This window comes from Sphaerodactylus townsendi, linkage group LG12, assembly GCF_021028975.2.
Source record: "Sphaerodactylus townsendi isolate TG3544 linkage group LG12, MPM_Stown_v2.3, whole genome shotgun sequence".
NCBI lineage: Eukaryota > Metazoa > Chordata > Lepidosauria > Squamata > Sphaerodactylidae > Sphaerodactylus > Sphaerodactylus townsendi.
This window is the reverse complement of record NC_059436.1, coordinates 2558847-2577099: the sequence shown is the minus strand read 5'-3', so window position 1 is coordinate 2577099 and position 18253 is coordinate 2558847. Positions and strand designations below refer to the sequence as shown.

Genomic DNA, 18253 nt, shown 5'->3' with positions numbered 1-18253 from the left:
CTTGCCATCTCAGTGGGAGCCTTGCATTAGCTTTCCTGAAAGAAAGTTCCACCAAACGTAAAAAGTGTTAATCTTTGCTAACATTGCTTAAATCTCTTTAAAGTGTCTTAATCTTTAGTAAATTACTGTCATCCATCAAGGAGGAAGAAAACAGGATAAGGGAAATGAAAAACAGGCAAAGAACTATATTATCCACAAATGAAGTATTGGTGTGTGTGTGGAGTAGGGGTGGGGGTGCACAATACATCTGGACCAAGACAAAGAGCAACAAACCAGCGTCTGGCACTGAGTGAACGGAGGGCTGTTCCATTGCCCCTGGACAACCGAAGTAGGGATGTAAAAGAATTTCTTGCATTCGCTGGCTTGATGCAAACTTTTATTATTTGAATGGGTATGTTTAACCTGAAAGATAAAATTGTGGCTGCCAAACATGCTTGCTTTCAGAAAGCTTCTACAGTAAATGGAGGTTCCAGTCTCTCTCATTCAATTCCAGGATGAATATTTTTTCCTTAAACTAAACATCTCTCTCTTTTTTTGTTACACTGACAACCTGCGGCTCTCCAGATGGAGACTACAATTCCCATCAGCCCAATTGGCCATGCTGGCAGAGGCTGATGGGAATTGTAGTCCACAAACATCTGGAGAGCCGCATGTTGCAGACACCTGGTTTATGTGAATATGGGTTCATGAATGCATGGGATGTATCTGGAGTGCTACAAGTGCACCCATATATTACCACGAGCATTAGGAAAAATGCAGTCAGCCCAGCTCCCAGGCTGATGTTGTAAATTAGGCTACAAGAAATCTGCAGTTGGTAAAGGAAAGAATTCAGCCATCGTTTTAGGAATTAAATGATTCCTAAAGCTTTCAAATCAGCAAACTTTACTGAAAACAACTTTTATGTGAGGAGACACTACAATCCATTAGCAAAGCACTGAATGCCAAAAATTACAAAAAAAAAAACCCAACAGGCAAATGTAAGTCAACTAAAATGGGATTAGTCTGCTTTCTACATTCCAGTAGAAAGAGTTTGGACTTCTTGAACCCAGCCCCCATCCCTGGCCAAAAAAAAAAAGCTGGAAAAGTACAGTTGTGCGCTTTTCTACCCAGAATGGCCACTGCAAAAATGACCCCTCCTCGAAGAAGGGTGTCCTGATTTCTTTCTAATGGTTGTGCTTCAGTAGCATTGGCCTGTGGGTTTTAATGTGTTTTCAAGGCTTTGTTTTATTGGCTGTAAGCCACCTGGAATAGGTCTTTGGAGAGGCAGCATTATGGTTTTTTTTCTATAAAACAAATAGCTAAATAAATAATACACGGGGAGGTTTTTAATTAAATTTAAGCATATTAAAAGTGTGCTCTGCTGGTGTTTTGGCAATTGGGTGACCCTTGTGTTGATTTCTCTGCAGCAGTCACCTTGATCATTCATCATGCACTAGACTGCTAAGACAAAACAGCAATATTAAGGCACAGTGGGAGACTGACATGGCAAAAGGTACCCAAGATTTGCTTCTTGGTCAGTCTTGGTCACAATTTGTGCCATCCTAGGCACAGTTACACTCTTAAGTTCATTGAAGTCAATGTGTTCAGCAGGGTATAACTGCTTAAACGGCACTGGTTTTGTTTTTCTAGTAGAGACCCAATTGGACTCATTCAGACCCCTTAGGAATACATACTTCTTGTGCAATGGACCTAGTATAGATGATATTTCCTGGACTTGAATCTTCCGGCTCTACAGCCTCTTTTAAAAGCTGACCTCTTATGGGTTTTAGGGGAAAGATTAGCTGCTTTTATCAGCTAAATACAAGGGAGTCCAAATTACCTGCTTCCTTTCAAGAGCGATGATAACAATCAAAGGCCGCAATTACTGTCAGCATGTGAAAGGCAGAGATGGCCTCCCCGTGAAGAACGGGTTCTTATAAAAGCACTGTGGTGAGACTCCCCAAAAGTCATCCGAGGCACCTTAGCCCTTTCATTTCTTCTGTCAGTGAATCAGGTAATGTACTCATATTGTCTTTTTTTATGTTTGTCCTGTTTGAGAGGTCTGGGATTTCTTGCCCATTTGTTTTGGACAGGCAGATAATATCCCTGCCCTGCTCTTCATGTACAGGCTACAGAAGATGGGGAGCATTTTCACAAGCTTCCTTCTGTTGCTCATATGTGTGACAATCGGCTCAACACAGCACTGGTCCTATGGTCTGCAACCTGGAGGAAAAAGGGATGCTGAAAACCTGATAGAATCTTTCCAAGAGGTAAACTTTCTGGTTCAGCCAGGAGCCAGGTTGGAATCCGGACAAATATTATCTCTGCTCCGCCCTTATGATATCCAGGCCCAACTGAAACATCATATAAAAGTAAACTGCATTAGCGGTTTGATTCTGTACCCCTCCCCTTCAGTGACTAGCATTCCTAGAATTGTGTGTCCTATTCTCCTCTTCACCTTAGAAATCACTTTAAGTTATGTATTACGTTTTTTCTTGGGAGCCAGTCAGCTAAGGAACCATATCCACAGCTGCACATTACTCCACAAGTGACTAAACCATGGAATTCACTGCCAGTGGAGACAGCAATGGTCCCAAGCATAGATAGCTTTAGGGGGCGGGGGGGGGGGGAGGCTAGATAGATTTGTGGAGGACAGGACCATCAGGAGCTGTTAGTCATGGTGACAAAAAATCCTGTCACAGAGGCAGTAGACCTCTGAGTACTAGTACTTGTACTGGATGCTCGTACAAGTACTAGCCTTGACCTGTTTGTTTGGCTGTTCAGAGCAAATAGTTGGCTACCCTGTAAAACAGAATGCTGCACTAGTAATGACTTCCTGGTCTGACTTATCAGGACTCTTCTTATGGCTGAAGTGTGGCACAATGGCAGGGTACAGAGCGAGGGCTGGGAACATCCAGGTTCAAATCCCCATCCAGCCATTATGACCAGTGGGTGATCTTTGCCCAAGTATTCTCTACTTCACCAACCTATCTCACAGGTGGTTGGAGGGTAGAGCAGGAGGGAAGCGTCAGATATGCTAGTGTGAGTTCTTTAGAGGAAGGGCGAGTTAAAAATGTGACTGATACATCAAATATAGTTTTGGTTATGCAGATTGCAAATGAACTGGACGAACAGGAGGAACTGAAGCGTTTTGAATGCAGAACCACATCTCAGAACCCTACCTTGCGAGGACTGAAAGGAGCCCTAGTAAGTAAAATGGGGTTTGAAGCATTTTACCCTCATTTTCCTAGTGACTTAAATGTTGTATAATTAAACCAAATTATGCAAAGGGTGTTAAAAACAATATCTATATTTGGGAAACTTTAGGGGGCGTTTCCTCCTCTATGTTACCCACCTTGCACTTTAAGATCTAGTAGTAACAACCTGTTGCATGTGCTCAGAGCTGGATCTACATATTTTTTGAAGGTTGGGGAGGGGGAATAATTATACATATTTTTCTTTCTACACAGCTATATATAATCAACATATATAGCATGCATGTAAAACAACTCTTGTGTTGAACTCTATGAATTATTATTGAATAGTTACATTTTACATTACCTTATCGATCTATTATAGTTTGACACTTGTCCAAAGTATAATAGATCATAGAGGTGAAGCCCCTTCCTGCCACCCAGGTTCACGATGATTGGAGAGTTTAAAAAAACATATTGGGGTGGGGAGACAGGAAGGCAAGAAGGTTCCTCTACCAAGCAGATCTACACGGATCCTTCTTTCCTTCTCACCCATCAGCCATCCCGCCCCCCCTTTCCAATCTTCAACTTTTCCTCTTTCCATCCTGCTGGCAGCCTCCCCTGGGAAAACTCTGTAGCTGCCTCCATGGTGCAGAAATGGAAAGGGGTGTGCGTGTATTGAAGGGCTCTCACTTTCATGTGTATGCCTTCCCCAATTATTTATTTTCCTCCTCCTGGCAACCTTCCATCAGCACCTTCCCATATGCTTCCTTACCACCTACCTTTTACTCCCTTCAGATATATTTATAATTTATTTTTAAAAAACAAAACATTTATAGCTGCCTTTCTTCCTTGCGGAACTCAAGGTGGCTTACAATATAAACCCTTCCTTTGTAACATCAGCAGTAGCATAAAAGGGGCTCTTTCCCCAAATTGTATCCTCACAACTGTCTTGTAAGGTAGACTGGGCTGAGAAGGAGTAGTTGGACTGAAGTTACCTGATAGGTTTCATAGATGAACTAGAATTTGATCTTGGGTTTCCCCAGTCCTGATATGACATCCGAACCGCACTATACTGTTTTCAAGCTCCTAGTGACCAAATGGACTGAATGTGATGCGATGCTGTTTGATAGTATTAGAAGTTTGAGTGTTCACTTTTTTTTGAAAAAAATTTTCCTCTAAAATTATACATGTATTGTTCATTACAGGCAAGTCTGATTAACAGGGAGACTGGGCGAAAGAAGATTTAAATCTCCCAAATGAAATGTACGAAGTCCAACATATGTTTTGTTGTATATTGTAGAATATGCAGGAGTATCTTTAGAATTTTAGTTTGAGAATGGACCCATATTCATGAACTTTCTGTGTCTATGTTAACATTAATAAATAGTACCAACATTAACCAATAGTCAATATTTAAAGGACGTTTACTCCACCATTCCCTTGAACTGTCCAATATGGCTTCCAACAAATAACATTCACATCCTAAAATCATGTAAAGTAGCATCTATAAAACTAACATACTTGATTTACTACAGACCTATCCACAGCGGCATTTTGATCCCCTCCTTTCTCCAAGGTAGTTCAGGATGATGTTTTTATATTTCCTCCACCCCCCCCCCCACACACACACACATTTTATCCTCACGCCAACCCTGTAAGGTAAGGCTGAATCTCTCTGGCCTAAGAGCCAAAGTAGATGATACCACATCCTTGAAATGGCTTCATGGAGACAGAAACAGTTGCACAGCTCTTGAAAATGATAGAGGAGAGGAATGCTCCTCCTAGTACTGTAGCCCCCTCAGTAATTTTCAAAGTAAAAAAAGTTCTACAATGGTTCTCCCAATGGCCGCCTTGGAGACATGGCATTGTTTCGTTTGGCCGTCGCGACATCCTAGCAAGTTTTATGGCAGAATGAGGACACAAATCGAGGTGTCTCAGAGCCGTTGACACTTCAACTACCACAAGCATACCACTGTCAAATAAATGAAAAGTCCCCATATAGATCAACCAAAATTTCTTCTGGAAAACCACAGGCGCTTTCATTCATGAGGATGAAAATGCAAGAGAAAAGCCAAGCCCAGGCTGAAGTGGGGTGAATCCTGCTAGGAACAGGGTGAGCGCTGGACTTCACTGATCGCTGGCAGAGCTGGCACAGGAAACCCACCCACGGCACCAGAAGAATGTTGGCATGTCTACATCCCTGCAACCAGTACCACTTTATGTATTTCTTCTTCACAGGTTACCATCACACAGAGGAGCAACTCAAGAAGCAATCTACTCCAGGGCTCATTCCGCACATGCAGAATAATGCACTTTCAAACTGCTTTCAGTGCTCTTTGAAGCTGTGCGGAATAGCAAAATCCACTTGCAAACAATTGTGAAAGTGGTTTGAAAACGCATTATTTTGCATGTGCGGAAGGGGCCCAGCCTTCTGCAGTCCAGCCATTTGATCCTCTGGTCCTTCCACACTAATATAATGGGAAGACCAATTGCTGATGGAAATACCAGCGTTATACATGAGACAGAAAGTGTATAGAGATAGAAAGCCATGGGAATTTTTTTTAGTAGAGACAGACATTTTAAAATGATGCCTCAGCCTTCAGAAACGTTTTCAAATCCTCCAGTGTAAAAAAAATAAAGACCACAGTTTATGTAGGCATAATCAAACATTTAATTTTAATTTACAGTTATAAAAATAAATAAGGCAAGTCAATCTGATGCAACTGAAAATAGTTTTTAAGTTAATTCAATGTGGGACAGAAATGGAAAAAAAGACATTTAACACTCATTTGCCATCGTTGTGTGCTTCAGATGTTTTGGCATTTTCTTCATGCTAGAGAACATCCCTTGAAAGAGATCGTTCATCTCCCAAAACAGCTCTCGCATGAGCATTAAACATCATTCTGTTTCCGTGGCACGACAAGTTATTTATTTACTTCACTTATACTCTGCCTTTCTCCCCAACGAGGACACAAAGCGGCTCCCATCATTCTGTGCTCCCCCATTTTAACCTCACACCTTACACACACACAACGAGTGTATTTAAGGAATGCAATGAGCTTCGGAATGTGTGACCTGATGGCTTCACTACACAAGACAGGAATTCCAATCATACAGCAGAATTCCAGTGGGGTACCTTGTTATTCCTTACCGGATTATCCAATGGCAAGATTTGGATTGCAAGGCAAAGAGATAAAGAGATTGGGCCTAGGGTACTCCAGATGTTCATGAACTACAATTCCCATCAGCCCCTGCCACCATGGCCAATTGGCCATGCTGGCAAGGGGTGATGGGAATTGTAGTCCATGAACTGGAGCACCATAGGTTGGCCACCCCTGGCCTAGGGCACTGCATACATGTCTGAACATGGTGACCACACAGAGAGCTTTGCATTCCACTCAACCTTTTTGGTTTATCAAGTACCATAACAGTGCTAAAGGTAGAATTCTTGCCTGCATTCCCATACATAAAGGGGAGACTAGGGTAGGCTGGTGACATCACTTTGGTTTAAGATGCAGCCTGTGGGCCTGGTACCCAATGCAGGAGCTGCATCATCTTCTACATTAAAGGCAATTACGTGACCTTTAATAAGCTTTGCATTGACCAATGACCTGGGCTCTTTCTGAACTATACTTCTGCCAGTGGTTTCATTTGTCTCACCTCAATGTTATTCATTGGGCAGAATATGCCATCGAATATGCATACAGAAGAACCAGGTAGGTTGGGGTGGTTGTTGCTTGGCTGGCACAAGCCTCAGGGAAAATTCAACATCACATCACTACTGACACAAAGGCACAGTACCAGAAATCTAAAACTTCCACCATGAAATAATGCAACCTGGGAGCCTGCCCCAAAGGAAGCAGTGGCGGTTCAAGGCGACTGCTATATGTACTCACAAGAACACTAACGCTTCTTCCCCAAGGGGCAGTAGATTTTATTTATTTAGAACATTTTATCCCATCTCTCCATGTGGAGCTCAGGACAGTGTATACTGTCTCCCTCCATTTTATCCGAACCACCTCCTTTTGAGACCCATATGACTGAGAGAGTCTCAAGGTCACCCAGCAAGTATCATGATGTAAAGGAGATCTGAATCCGATCCTAGTCCAACACTTTTCCCACAACACAGGAGCAAAAGAATATTACCCAGCTTCCCACACCACTCTCCTAGCTTGGAAAGTCCCAATGCAATTAACACAACTTAGCAGTATGCCACATTCTACATGTTTGGAGGAAGGGAATCCACGGCCCTGTGTTGATTGGACAGGAGAGAAATATTTGCAAGAGAGAAGTAATGTCCACTGATTTTCTTCCAAAAACCTTACTGCCAGATGGTTATCTCTGGTGTAGGGTTTTGTGACATTCTTGCCCAAGGGGCAAGGGGGCAGTAACTGGGATAGGAAGGAGACTGGAAACAAGTACTGCCCCCCCCAAACCACTCAATTCTTCTCCCCAGAAACAAAATATGGGGCAGATGTTTGGCCCCTTCTGCACATGCAGAATAATGCACTTTCAACCCACTTTCACAATTGTTTACAAGTGGATTTTGCTATTCCACACAGTAAAATCCAGCTGCAAAGTGCACTGAAAGTGGATTGAAAGTGCATTGTTCTGAATGTGTGGAAGGGGCCCCAGTTTCAAACTCCTGCCCAGCCGTGAAACTCTTTGGGTGGCTTTGGGCCAGTTGCTAACTCTCAGCCTAGCCCAGTGATGGCGAACCTTTTCGAGACCGAGTGCCCAAACTGCAACCCAAAACCCACTTGTTTATCGCAAAGTGCCAACGCGGCAATTTAACCTGAATACTGAGGTTTTAGTTTAGAAAAAATGGTTGGCTCTGAGGCGTGCGTTACTCGGGAGTAAGCTTGGTGGTAGTTGTTGGCTTTGCTTTGAAGCAACCATGCAACTCTTCAAACGGGTGAATCACGACCCTAGGAGGGTTTACTCAGAAGCAACCCCATTGCCAGCAACAGAGATTACTCCCAGGTAAAGGATCGCGCTTTAGTTCTTTGCATGAAAATCAGTGGGGTTTAACAGCGCTTAACAGGGTTACCTACACGGCTTCCCCAAAACTAGGTCTTAGGTTTAATGCTAATAATCGAGCCCAGCAGCCGAGGCCAGCCTAGATGTGTGTGTGTGTGTGGGGGGGGAGTGATTTTCCACCCTCCACATGATGAACTCTGTGCGTGCCCACAGAGAGGGCTCTGAGTGCCACCTCTGGCACCAGTGCCATAGGTTCGCCATCACTGGCCTAGCCCATCTCACAGGTTGTTGAGAGAGTAAAAAGGCAAGAGGAAAGGCATGCAATCTGCTTTGAAAACATTGCGGAAAGGATAAAAATGCAATAGGTAGGAAAAGTAAGATATTTTAGATCAGCAATCAAGGCTGGGCTGAGAATCTAGTGTTGCAGCAACTGGACATGACTATGTCCTGCCCTTATAAAACTGTGGAACATGACACATAACTGCACATGTACCTCAGATGGGCCATACAGTCCATGCACAGGCAAAATGCCATTCAAAAGTTAGAGATGGATTTTGGTTGAGGACTATATTCAGGGCACAGAACTTCTTTATCACATGCACATGTATGTGAAGACTCGGGCAGCAGGAAGAAGGTAGTTAAGAATGCCCAAAGGATTTCAAGTCAAGAAGCATTCGTCTCCAGGAATTTTAATGCGGAACTGGCAACATCTGCCATGCACCCAAAGAGGGGGAATGAAATACGGCCAAAATGGCCAGGATGGTTCCCCAAGTTTCCCCCCAGAGGAACAGAGCAGCGCACAAGACAGTTGCATGCACGCTGAAACTGGCACAGCTGGAGGCACGAGTGATAAGTCTCCTGTGTGACTTGGAAAACATCTACAGCATGGTTTGTGATGTGAATCCAATATGACCCCCCTAATGTAAGCAATGTGTTTCCTGAAACCACCTGGGCAACCAAGGGAAGGCAGCTTTCATTCAGTCAAAACGGAAGCTGCACAAATGGACTAAAAAGACGCCTATATCAAACAAGGAGAAGGACCGTTGTGATGAGATTGCCATCTTATGGACTTGAAAGGGAATAGAAATGCTGTGGGGAAGCTTCCTGCTTCTGCAAGAAGGGTGGAAAAACTACTTCAGCTGTATTTTGTGCATACCAAAAAAAAAGCTTTACTCAGAATTATGCTAATTTCAGTCTGCGCATGCAGAAATTTGATGGTGGGGGAAAGGGGGAGAAAACGGCTGCAGTGAGAACCAGGTGACTTGGCAGAGTGGGTTCAAATCCCCATCAGCCAAGACCAGTAAGTTACACCAAGCAGGAGCAGCAGTGGCATAGGAGGTTAAGAGCTCGTGTATCTAATCTGGAGGAACCGGGTTTGATTCCCCGCTCTGCCGCCTGAGCTGTGGAGGCTTATCTGGGGAATTCAGATTAGCCTGTGCACTCCCACACGCCAGCTGGGTGACCTTGGGCTAGTCACAGCTTCTCGGAGCTCTCTCAGCCCCACCCACCTCACAGGGTGTTTGTTGTGAGGGGGGAAGGGCAAGGAGATTGTCAGCCCCTTTGAGTCTCCTGCAAACTCTCTTCTCAACTCTCAGTGCGGGCTTACATTGCATAAACTCTTTAGTGTGCCACCCTGAACTCCTCGAAAGAAGGATGACAGCAGATGAAGGGCTGAGAGCAAAGAAATGAACAAAAGCCAATGTAAGAATATGATGATAGGTTACAATTTTGGCAATGGGCAAAAGGTGTCGTGGGGCATACTCAAGCCCCAAATTATGCCTTACAGCTAGCCATTTTGTTCAAGATGACAGTGTGAGGTGCTGAAGTAGGGAAACAAACCAAGTGCTTTGGACAAGAAAGGCTGAGTTCAGTAAACAGACAGCCTATTGAAGATGAGTACTCTAAACAGGTGCTGGTGGTTTTTGAACAAACAGTGACAAAAGTTAAGGAAGGACAAAAACTAAACACAGAGCCTTCTCTCAAAAGGACAAACACTAAATACACAACTTTCTCTAAGGTCATCATCTGATCTCTACGCAAACCAATCATACCATTTGGGTGAAAAATCTGGTTTACAGGTCTTTGGTTTTTCAAATTTTAAAAAATTAAAAATGGGTTCAGCCAGTCTACATTGGCAATTTCCACCAATTCCTCTTTCCTACTGTAGACCCCCCCCCCCCTCATGTCATTCCTCAGGGTCTCCTGTTCCTTAGGAGCGGCATTTTGTGGAAATCAGCAGACTGCACTGGGAGGGGGAGGCAGGTAAGTTCCATTCTACCACAGGAAAATTTAATCCAGCCTAATCTCTTCATCTTGGCTGCATCAAAAATTAAATTGGGGCACACCTCTGCTCTCTCTGTCATGGATATTCCAAATTATGATACACAGACTCTCCCTGAACTCCAATTTGAAAGGCCACAGGTGAGATCTCAGGACAGAGAAACTTAGTGAAAGCCTTCTGATGTGCTAATAAAGGTATTGGAGTGAAACAACAAACACAGTCAGTTATTAAGAAGCTCTAGCAAAGATGCCCAAATAGATATTGCTGGAAAATAGTGGCTTGCTAAATTGTTTACACTGGAATTCAAACCTAGATGGCTTAAAAATGCAGCACTCCGACCACCTGTATTACTTTTCAAATATTTCCGAGTCCTAAGAGGGCTCAGCCCTGAAGCTTTTGGTACAAAATGAGAAAATACAGAGGCATTTTTTTACAAGAGAGTCAAAGTAGTACAGACTGAGAAAATAATTCAGGGCTGCATATTTGAGGGTTAGCAAAGAGTTCTCTTGGACATCTAAGTACTTGACTGGTCTTGGATTATGGATGTAGGCTTGGGAGGTCAAGCAGCACCATTGTACACAATTTGTCCTCTGAATGAACTATTCACAACGATAATTACACCTGTATGTCAGTCTTGTAAGGCAACCAGCTATTACGTAAAAATATACAGCAAATGATTTAGGTGAAATGAAGCTGTAGTAATGTACTTAACCCTGATTATGTGCAAAGTTCCGATAGCTATAAAATCACTGAGGAATCCACAGAAAGAATGATGAAGACTTGAGATAGTGACACCAAGCTGGTCCAAGAATAGGTAAAACTGTTCTCCTCTGCAGCAAGAGATGTCCAGCAAAATCCTCAGGAGTCTTCTGCTGCTATATACTGATGTTCTTGTCAAAGCAAAATACCTAAGCGTGGGATATGCTTTCCCTGGTCAGAGGTAGGAGAAGGCCAATGGCTGAAGACACACACACATATATATATATATCTTTTAGCGAAGGCTTCCCAAAGTCAGTAGGTTGAGTTAGATGCAGGAGTCTGGAGTAAAACAAACAGAAGGCACTATTCCGTTGAACAGGCAAAGGCGAGTGACCAGGCTACTATTATTTATGCTAAGGCTGCCAGTCATAAAGGCCAATCTTGCACACTCTGGTTCCCTTTTGTGTTTTGAATCTGAGCAACAAGGCAACAGTAGCTCACCAGACTGGGTCCAAGACTCAGACCTTGAGAATGTCAGGTTAAACCCCAGTGCTTAGCCAAACTGAACACATCTCGTAAATCTCAGTGGGTTGCTTTTAGAAAACTGCAGTTGGTTCTGTTCTCCGCAGATTTGTGGCTGATCTATTCCAGGTTTCCTTTGGAGGGTGCAGGTAGGAAATCTTCATGCAAATCCAATGTAGCACTACAGAGATAAAAGGCGATCTTTTACAGATGATGCTTACCACTGTTTAAAACACCTAGATGAACTTCTGCTGGGGGAAAAACAAGGATTCTTGGCACCACTGCTGTTTTATAGGCAGCAGAAAAACTCCACAGGAGTGGATTCACCAAGCTCATGCTATGAAGTGTTCTGAGTTAGTTAAACATGATGCAATTCTGATGTGAGGAACACCAGAGTGCTTTAAATGTGCAAACGAGGAAAGTCAAAAGCTTGGAAACTGCCATGGTTTAAATGACTTCTTTTGGTACGGTGTAATGAAACTGTGTGGAGAAGGAAGCAGGAAGGTGGAATCATTTGGCCCTTCCATCTGGGAGAAAGGAACTGGGACACGAGTGGCACATATTTACAAACAGGACAGCAGGCAATTTGTTCAAGGTGCAAGAGGGCTGGCATAAAATTCTCACTGAAGTCCCTGTTCTGAAGAAAGGACACCGGACTTCCTGGCTTTTGGAGGAGGAGGGGGAGGCCTGACTTCCCGCCTGATGGGCAATGGTGGTGCAACCTGGAACAAGACAAATACATACACACACAATCAGTATGATAAAACCACATCTCCATACTGGCTTCATTTTGGCCTCTGATGTCTGATTCACAGGTAGTAGTGTAACGAGGGGGAGCATGAGGAGGTTGGAGCCATGGGTGCCACTTGGGTAAGTCACATGGGAGGCACATTGCCAAGCGCCCCCTGCCAATTGCACCCCTACCCAAAGCCTGCAGTGTAAAGCTGAGTCCAGCATTGAACAGGTCCACCCCACTTGGGGCAGGGCAAGCCTACGCTGGCTGGCTCACTGTTCAACTGAGCCCCTGTTTGGGCAGGAGAACAGTTTGGGGAGGGGAGCTGGCAGTGTGACCCTCACATGACTTGCCCAAGTAGTGCCTGGGGCAGGGTGAGTCCTGGGTGCGATTATAAGCAGTTACGCCCCTGTTCACAGGATCAAAATTGGAGCAACTGTGCTTGCAATTTGAACTGATTTAAACAGGTTTTTTTTTTAAAAAAAATCAGCTAAAGAAAGCATCTCTAGTTCGCCATTCAACAGATTTTAAAAAAGAAAACACCTGTTTTAATAGAAAAATGGCCAAAAAAAGCATTCCGCTCTGCGTTAAATGAGAATTTGGAATTTCTCTTCTAAGGTCCGGTTTAGGCACATGGTAGAATGAGGTGGCTGATTGCTGAGCTGGCAGATTAGACTGTACCACTTAAGATTGCAGACAAGGAATAACATTGTTCACGGCTCCCCCAAATTAAGGATTCCCTGTCAATGGAAAACCAACACAGCATAAAAAGGATGCAGCTAGATCCTTTCTCCCAGGTGTATTAATTTTTGACTTGCCCTAAGTCTTTAAAGGGATGAAACTGTAAAATCTTATACCTATAGTCTGAAGTGGTACAGTCTGTTATACCATCTCATTCCTGCTGGGTGTAAAGACCAGGCCTACCTAAGATGTCATTTGTGGTGACAAACATACACAAACCATATGCATGGAAATCAGACATCAAAAGGAAATTTTAATCTCAGACTAGAACAAATCAGAGTACCTCCAACGCAGTAGGTGCTGAGTGACAATCCAAATAAATGGTGATCAATAGACCCACATGCAATTACAAAACATATAATAGTTCCAGTTCAGGGAAATACAGCACCCAGCTTGAGAGACAGGAGAATGCAGGTTCTTTTCTATTCCATTTTTTTTTTCAAAACAACCTCATGAGGTAGATTAGTCTGAGAGAGAAGGCGACTGGCCTAAAGTCACTCACAGAGAACTTTGTGGCCAAGTCAGAATTTGAACCTAGAGCTCCCTGCCTCTATTCCAACACTCTAACCATTGTACCATACTAGCATTTGGACTCTGCCTCCACTGCCTGTGGTATGGACAAAACAATTGTGACTTGTTTTTTTTTTTAGATTTGCTTTATTGACAAACAAATACTTACACAGAACAAACAAAATTCATATACAAAACAACATATAACACCATATAACATAAAACATATAACATAAAACATATAGTGGCGGGCTTCCACATGTGCGTTTTCTTCATCATCTAGATTCTAGTTCATTCAAAATAAATATTTTGCCCATATTATCCTCTATAGCTATCTTATAGTGCTTCCAAGATAACATATTTCTGATTATTTTTTCTTTCCAAATATTTGAACCAATGTTTCCATTGCTCCAAGAAGTTTTCTTTTTGTGTCAATAAAGTTTTAAAACCATATTGGTTTAAGCCATTTTAATTAGCTGTGGCTGCTTTATTTGCCAATCTGAGATTGTGGGTATTTTATCTGTTCTCCAATTTTGAGCAAGAACTATCCTTGCTGCTGTTGCTAAGTACTGTAATAATGTTCTATCAGGCCCTGTACATTTTTTACAAATACCACTTAATGGTAGAGTTTCTGGACATTTTAATTGTATGTTTACAATTTTTTGAATCTCTTGATGTATTAATAACCATAAATTTTTTATTTTTCCACAGGTCCATAATTGATGGTAGAGAGTTCCCACTTCTTTTCCACATTTCCAACAGAGATTAGATTTATGTGTATATGTCATTGCAACCACCGGTGTCAGATACCACCGGAACCACATCTTATAATAGTTTTCTTTAATATAATTACTGGTCGTAAATTTTAGACCTGAATGCCATAGTTTCTCCCAATCTGATAACATTATTGTGTGCCCAAAATCTTGCGCCCAATTGATCATATACTCTTTAATAGTTTCATCCTCTGTCTCCAATTTTAAGGCATGAGTTACTTAGAATCTTTTTATGAGATGGTTATCTTTTTTTAACAATATCTGTCAAATTCATCATATATATTCCCATTTTATTAAGTAAGCTTGTCTTGTGCTGGAAGGGTACTATTTAGTTGTTGGTGTATAACTTAAGTTTGGCCTCGGTTTGTTCATTCTACCAACTCTTTTATCCTATAGATTATTTTGTTCTCTTCTTGTGTTTTTTTGATTAAATCTTTATAGGTAATCCATCCCTTATTTGTATTATCTCTTTTAAATAAGGCTTCGTGTGGGGATACCCACCATGGTGTATGATTGTAAAAAATCCTCCAGTATTTTTTCCATGTTCTATATAGCGAGAATCTGATTGGGTTGTAGAAAAATTGTTTATTAATTTTACCTTTATCATACCAAAGATATGCGTGTATCCCAAATCTCAAATCTGCACCTTCTAAGGTCAGCAGGTTATTGTTTGTGAGTAATATCCAATCTCTTAACCATGTTAAGCAACATGCTTCATGGTATAATTTTAGATTCGGTGCTGCTAAGCCTCCTCTGTCTTTTATATCAGTCAGGATTTTGTAGCGAACTCTGGGCTTCTTTCCTCCCCAGAGGAATTTTAAAATGTCTGTTTGCCACATTTTAAAAGGTTTGTCTGATTTGATTATTGGTAGGTTCTGAAATAAGAATAAAATTCTTGATAGCAGATTCATTTTTAAAGCTGAGATTTTTCCTAATAAAGATAATTGGAGTTTATTCCAGATCTCTAGATCTCTTTTGATTCTTTTCCACAAATTCTCATAATTGTTTTCAAACAATTTTAAATTGGATGTTGTCAAGTATATCCCTAGGTATCTTATTTTTGTGTTAATAGAGCCTCCCCAGTTATTCTGAATCAATTGTTTTGATTTTTTATCCATATTTTTAACTAATATTTGAGTTTTCTCTTTGTTAACCATTAATCCTGAAATTAGATTAAATTCTTCCAAAACACTTTTTATTTGTACTAAGGAGGCTATTGGATTTTCTAAGATTAAGACCAAGTCATCGGCAAATGCTCTGACTTTATAGCATTCCGTTTTTATCTGCACCCCCTGTATCCTACTATCTTTTTTAATTTTGTCTATTAATAAATCCAGGACTAAGATAAACAACAATGGAGACAGGGGACAACCCTGTCTTGTCCCACGTTGTATTGCACATTGTTTTGTTCTTTCCCCATTAATAATAATTCTTGCGTTTTGTTTTGTATATATTTTTTCAATCCACTCTATAAATTTGGTTCCAAATTTCCTTTTTCTCAATACTTCCTTAATTAATTCCCAACTCAGTGAATCAAATGCTTTTTGCATATCTAAGAAAAAAAGTGCTAATTGTTTGTCTGGGTGCATTTCAAAATAATCTATAATGTTTACCATAGTTCTTATATTCTCTTTCATGTTACGTTTTGGTAAGAAGCCTGTTTGTTCTGGGGATATGATTTTCATTAGTACTAACTTCATTCTGGTTGCTATTATTGTGGTGAAGATTTTGTAATCCGAATTTAAAAGCGATATAGGTCTATAATTTGAAATCTCCAATTTATCTTTTCCTTCTTTAGGGATTAAACTAATATTTGCATTTTCCCATGTTTCGGGTATTCCTCGCCTCTCAATATTATTGAATAAAAGATAAAGTGCATCTATTAATTCTTCTATGAATTTTTTGTAAAATAAATTAGTAAGTCCATCAGGTCCAGGAGTCTTGTTAAGTTTTAATTTTTTCACAGCTTCCCTGATTTCCTCCTTGCTAATCACCTTATTTAATATTTCAACGTCTTTTTCATCAATTTCTGAGACATGATATAGTTTTATCATATCCTCAATGTTGCTGCCCCTTTCTCCTTCCTGTTCTTTTTTATACAGTGCTGTGTAATAATCAAAAAATTCATCTTTTATTTTATCATCGTTGGTTATTATTTGGTTATTAATTCTAATTTTATGAATCCATTTTTGTGATTTCTTCTCTTTTAAACACCATGCTAACCATTTGTTTGGTTTATTTGCTTTCTCAAATATTTGTTGTTTTCTACGCCAACTGTTTTTGCTTATTTCCTCTGACATTAACAGATCATGTTGGTGTGACTTGTTTACAGGGCTGTTGTGAAGATTACAAGATGGTATAAGATGTGCTCTGACTACTCGGAAAAGTACCACATCAAATGCTAACACTGATTATAACAATCTCAGGAATAAACTGTACTCTGAACACCAACTAGGAGGTGGGGGTGGGGGTGGTGGTAGAGGGGGGGATGTCAACATGGGGCTTCCATTTTCCCCAATAACTTCACCATCAAGCAGATTTTGCCTAAGCAAGAAAAAAGTAGAACTTTAAATTACTGTCTCTGAATGGAAAACTTTTCAAAATTCTCTGGTGGTTTCAGGAAATGAGCCAGTGAACCGATCAGACAGCTTCCAAGCAGCACCGCTCTACCAAAACCACTGGGAAAACCGCCCTGGTGCTACTTTCTCAAGCAAAAGGTTCCCAAAAAAATGTCACTTCCCATTTCCTTACCTCCATGGAGTTCCTCCCATTGCTATTCTCACAGGATTTCCCCTTGGGTGGAGGTGGGGGTGGAGAGTTCTGTGCATTAATGACTGCTAATCCATCTGCTTGCAAGGATGGAAAACCTAGGGAAGAAACGAAGAAGAAAAAGAAAGGTTTTTAATGGTTAAACCAGACAATGGGGAAATTGGGGTACTGGTGGAAACAACATACAAGAATGACCGCTCAATATAAAAATGTCAACATGAACACACACAATTTTTAGCAGGTGGCTGTGAACAGATGGGTCAGTTTGGAAGCCTGCATGCTATTCCCCAGACTGAAGTGTCTCCGAAGCCTTGACTCTACTCATCAAATGAACCTAAGCACATGTGAAAAATGCACACCGGGGACAACGGAAAATGAAATCCAGAATGACACTACGAATGTCCAGAGGGGATTTCTCTCTCATCAGACTTTGTCTCAAGTCATTTCCTGGATTAACTCCTAGTGATGGGATAACAGAATCAGTCAAACTTCAGAGAAATTTTGCAGGAGCTATCTTGGCATGGATTGCAAAGGCCAACTTACTGTGTTTTGGATTTTGCTTATATCCTTCCAGTTTGCTCATTTTTAAATCAATCAATTTCAACACATTCTGTTCTTTTTCCTTCGACCCAAACCATGCATTTGGAATATTCTTTCCTAAACATATTTCTTTTATGAGTTCAGGATGTGGGTCAGCTGGACCACTGACTCTCCAACTGGGAGGGACCAGAGCCTGGTGCCATAAAGCTGGAAAGCCAGTTCTATTACTGGAGGAATGCATCCAAACATTTCTTAAGACTGATTGGTTTGTATTTCTCATGGCTAAAAGTAAAGCTTAAATGAGTTATTTTTAATGTTTGTGACTTGAAGACAATTTTGAGATTAGAACTCATGTTTATTTGCAAAATGAAACTTAGAACACTGACACTGGATTGCTTGGGCATACAACCTGGCATTTAATACAATGGTTCAGTACTGCTGTAAGTTGGAGAGTCCACAAATGCACTCACCAATGGCACACACAATTTTTAACTTAGGGCCTACATACATCAGTGTTTCCCTGGATTCT

At 41.4% G+C, this 18253-nt stretch overlaps 2 protein-coding genes across 3 annotated transcripts in view; one reads left to right on the top strand and one right to left on the bottom strand.

Annotated features, from left to right (window-relative positions):
- Window positions 1–1840: 1840 nt before the first annotated feature.
- Window positions 1841–4551, top strand: GNRH1 (gonadotropin releasing hormone 1). The gene is made up of 4 exons (XM_048513595.1): window positions 1841–1993; window positions 2108–2249; window positions 3091–3186; window positions 4382–4551. Exons 2-4 carry the CDS (start codon window positions 2118–2120, stop codon window positions 4421–4423), a joined length of 270 nt encoding a protein of 89 aa, XP_048369552.1. The 5' UTR covers window positions 1841–1993; window positions 2108–2117; the 3' UTR covers window positions 4424–4551.
- A 5064-nt stretch (window positions 4552–9615) lies between these two features.
- The window catches only part of DOCK5 (dedicator of cytokinesis 5), a 133156-nt gene continuing 124518 nt past the window's right edge, over window positions 9616–18253 (bottom strand). For both annotated transcript variants that reach the window (XM_048513582.1, XM_048513580.1), the window contains 2 exons: window positions 17167–17282; window positions 9616–12380 (listed from right to left, as the gene is read on the bottom strand). In XM_048513582.1, coding sequence (XP_048369539.1) covers window positions 12279–12380; window positions 17167–17282 — 218 coding nt within the window. In that variant the 3' untranslated portion in view covers window positions 9616–12278. The remainder of the gene's footprint in view (window positions 12381–17166; window positions 17283–18253) is intronic.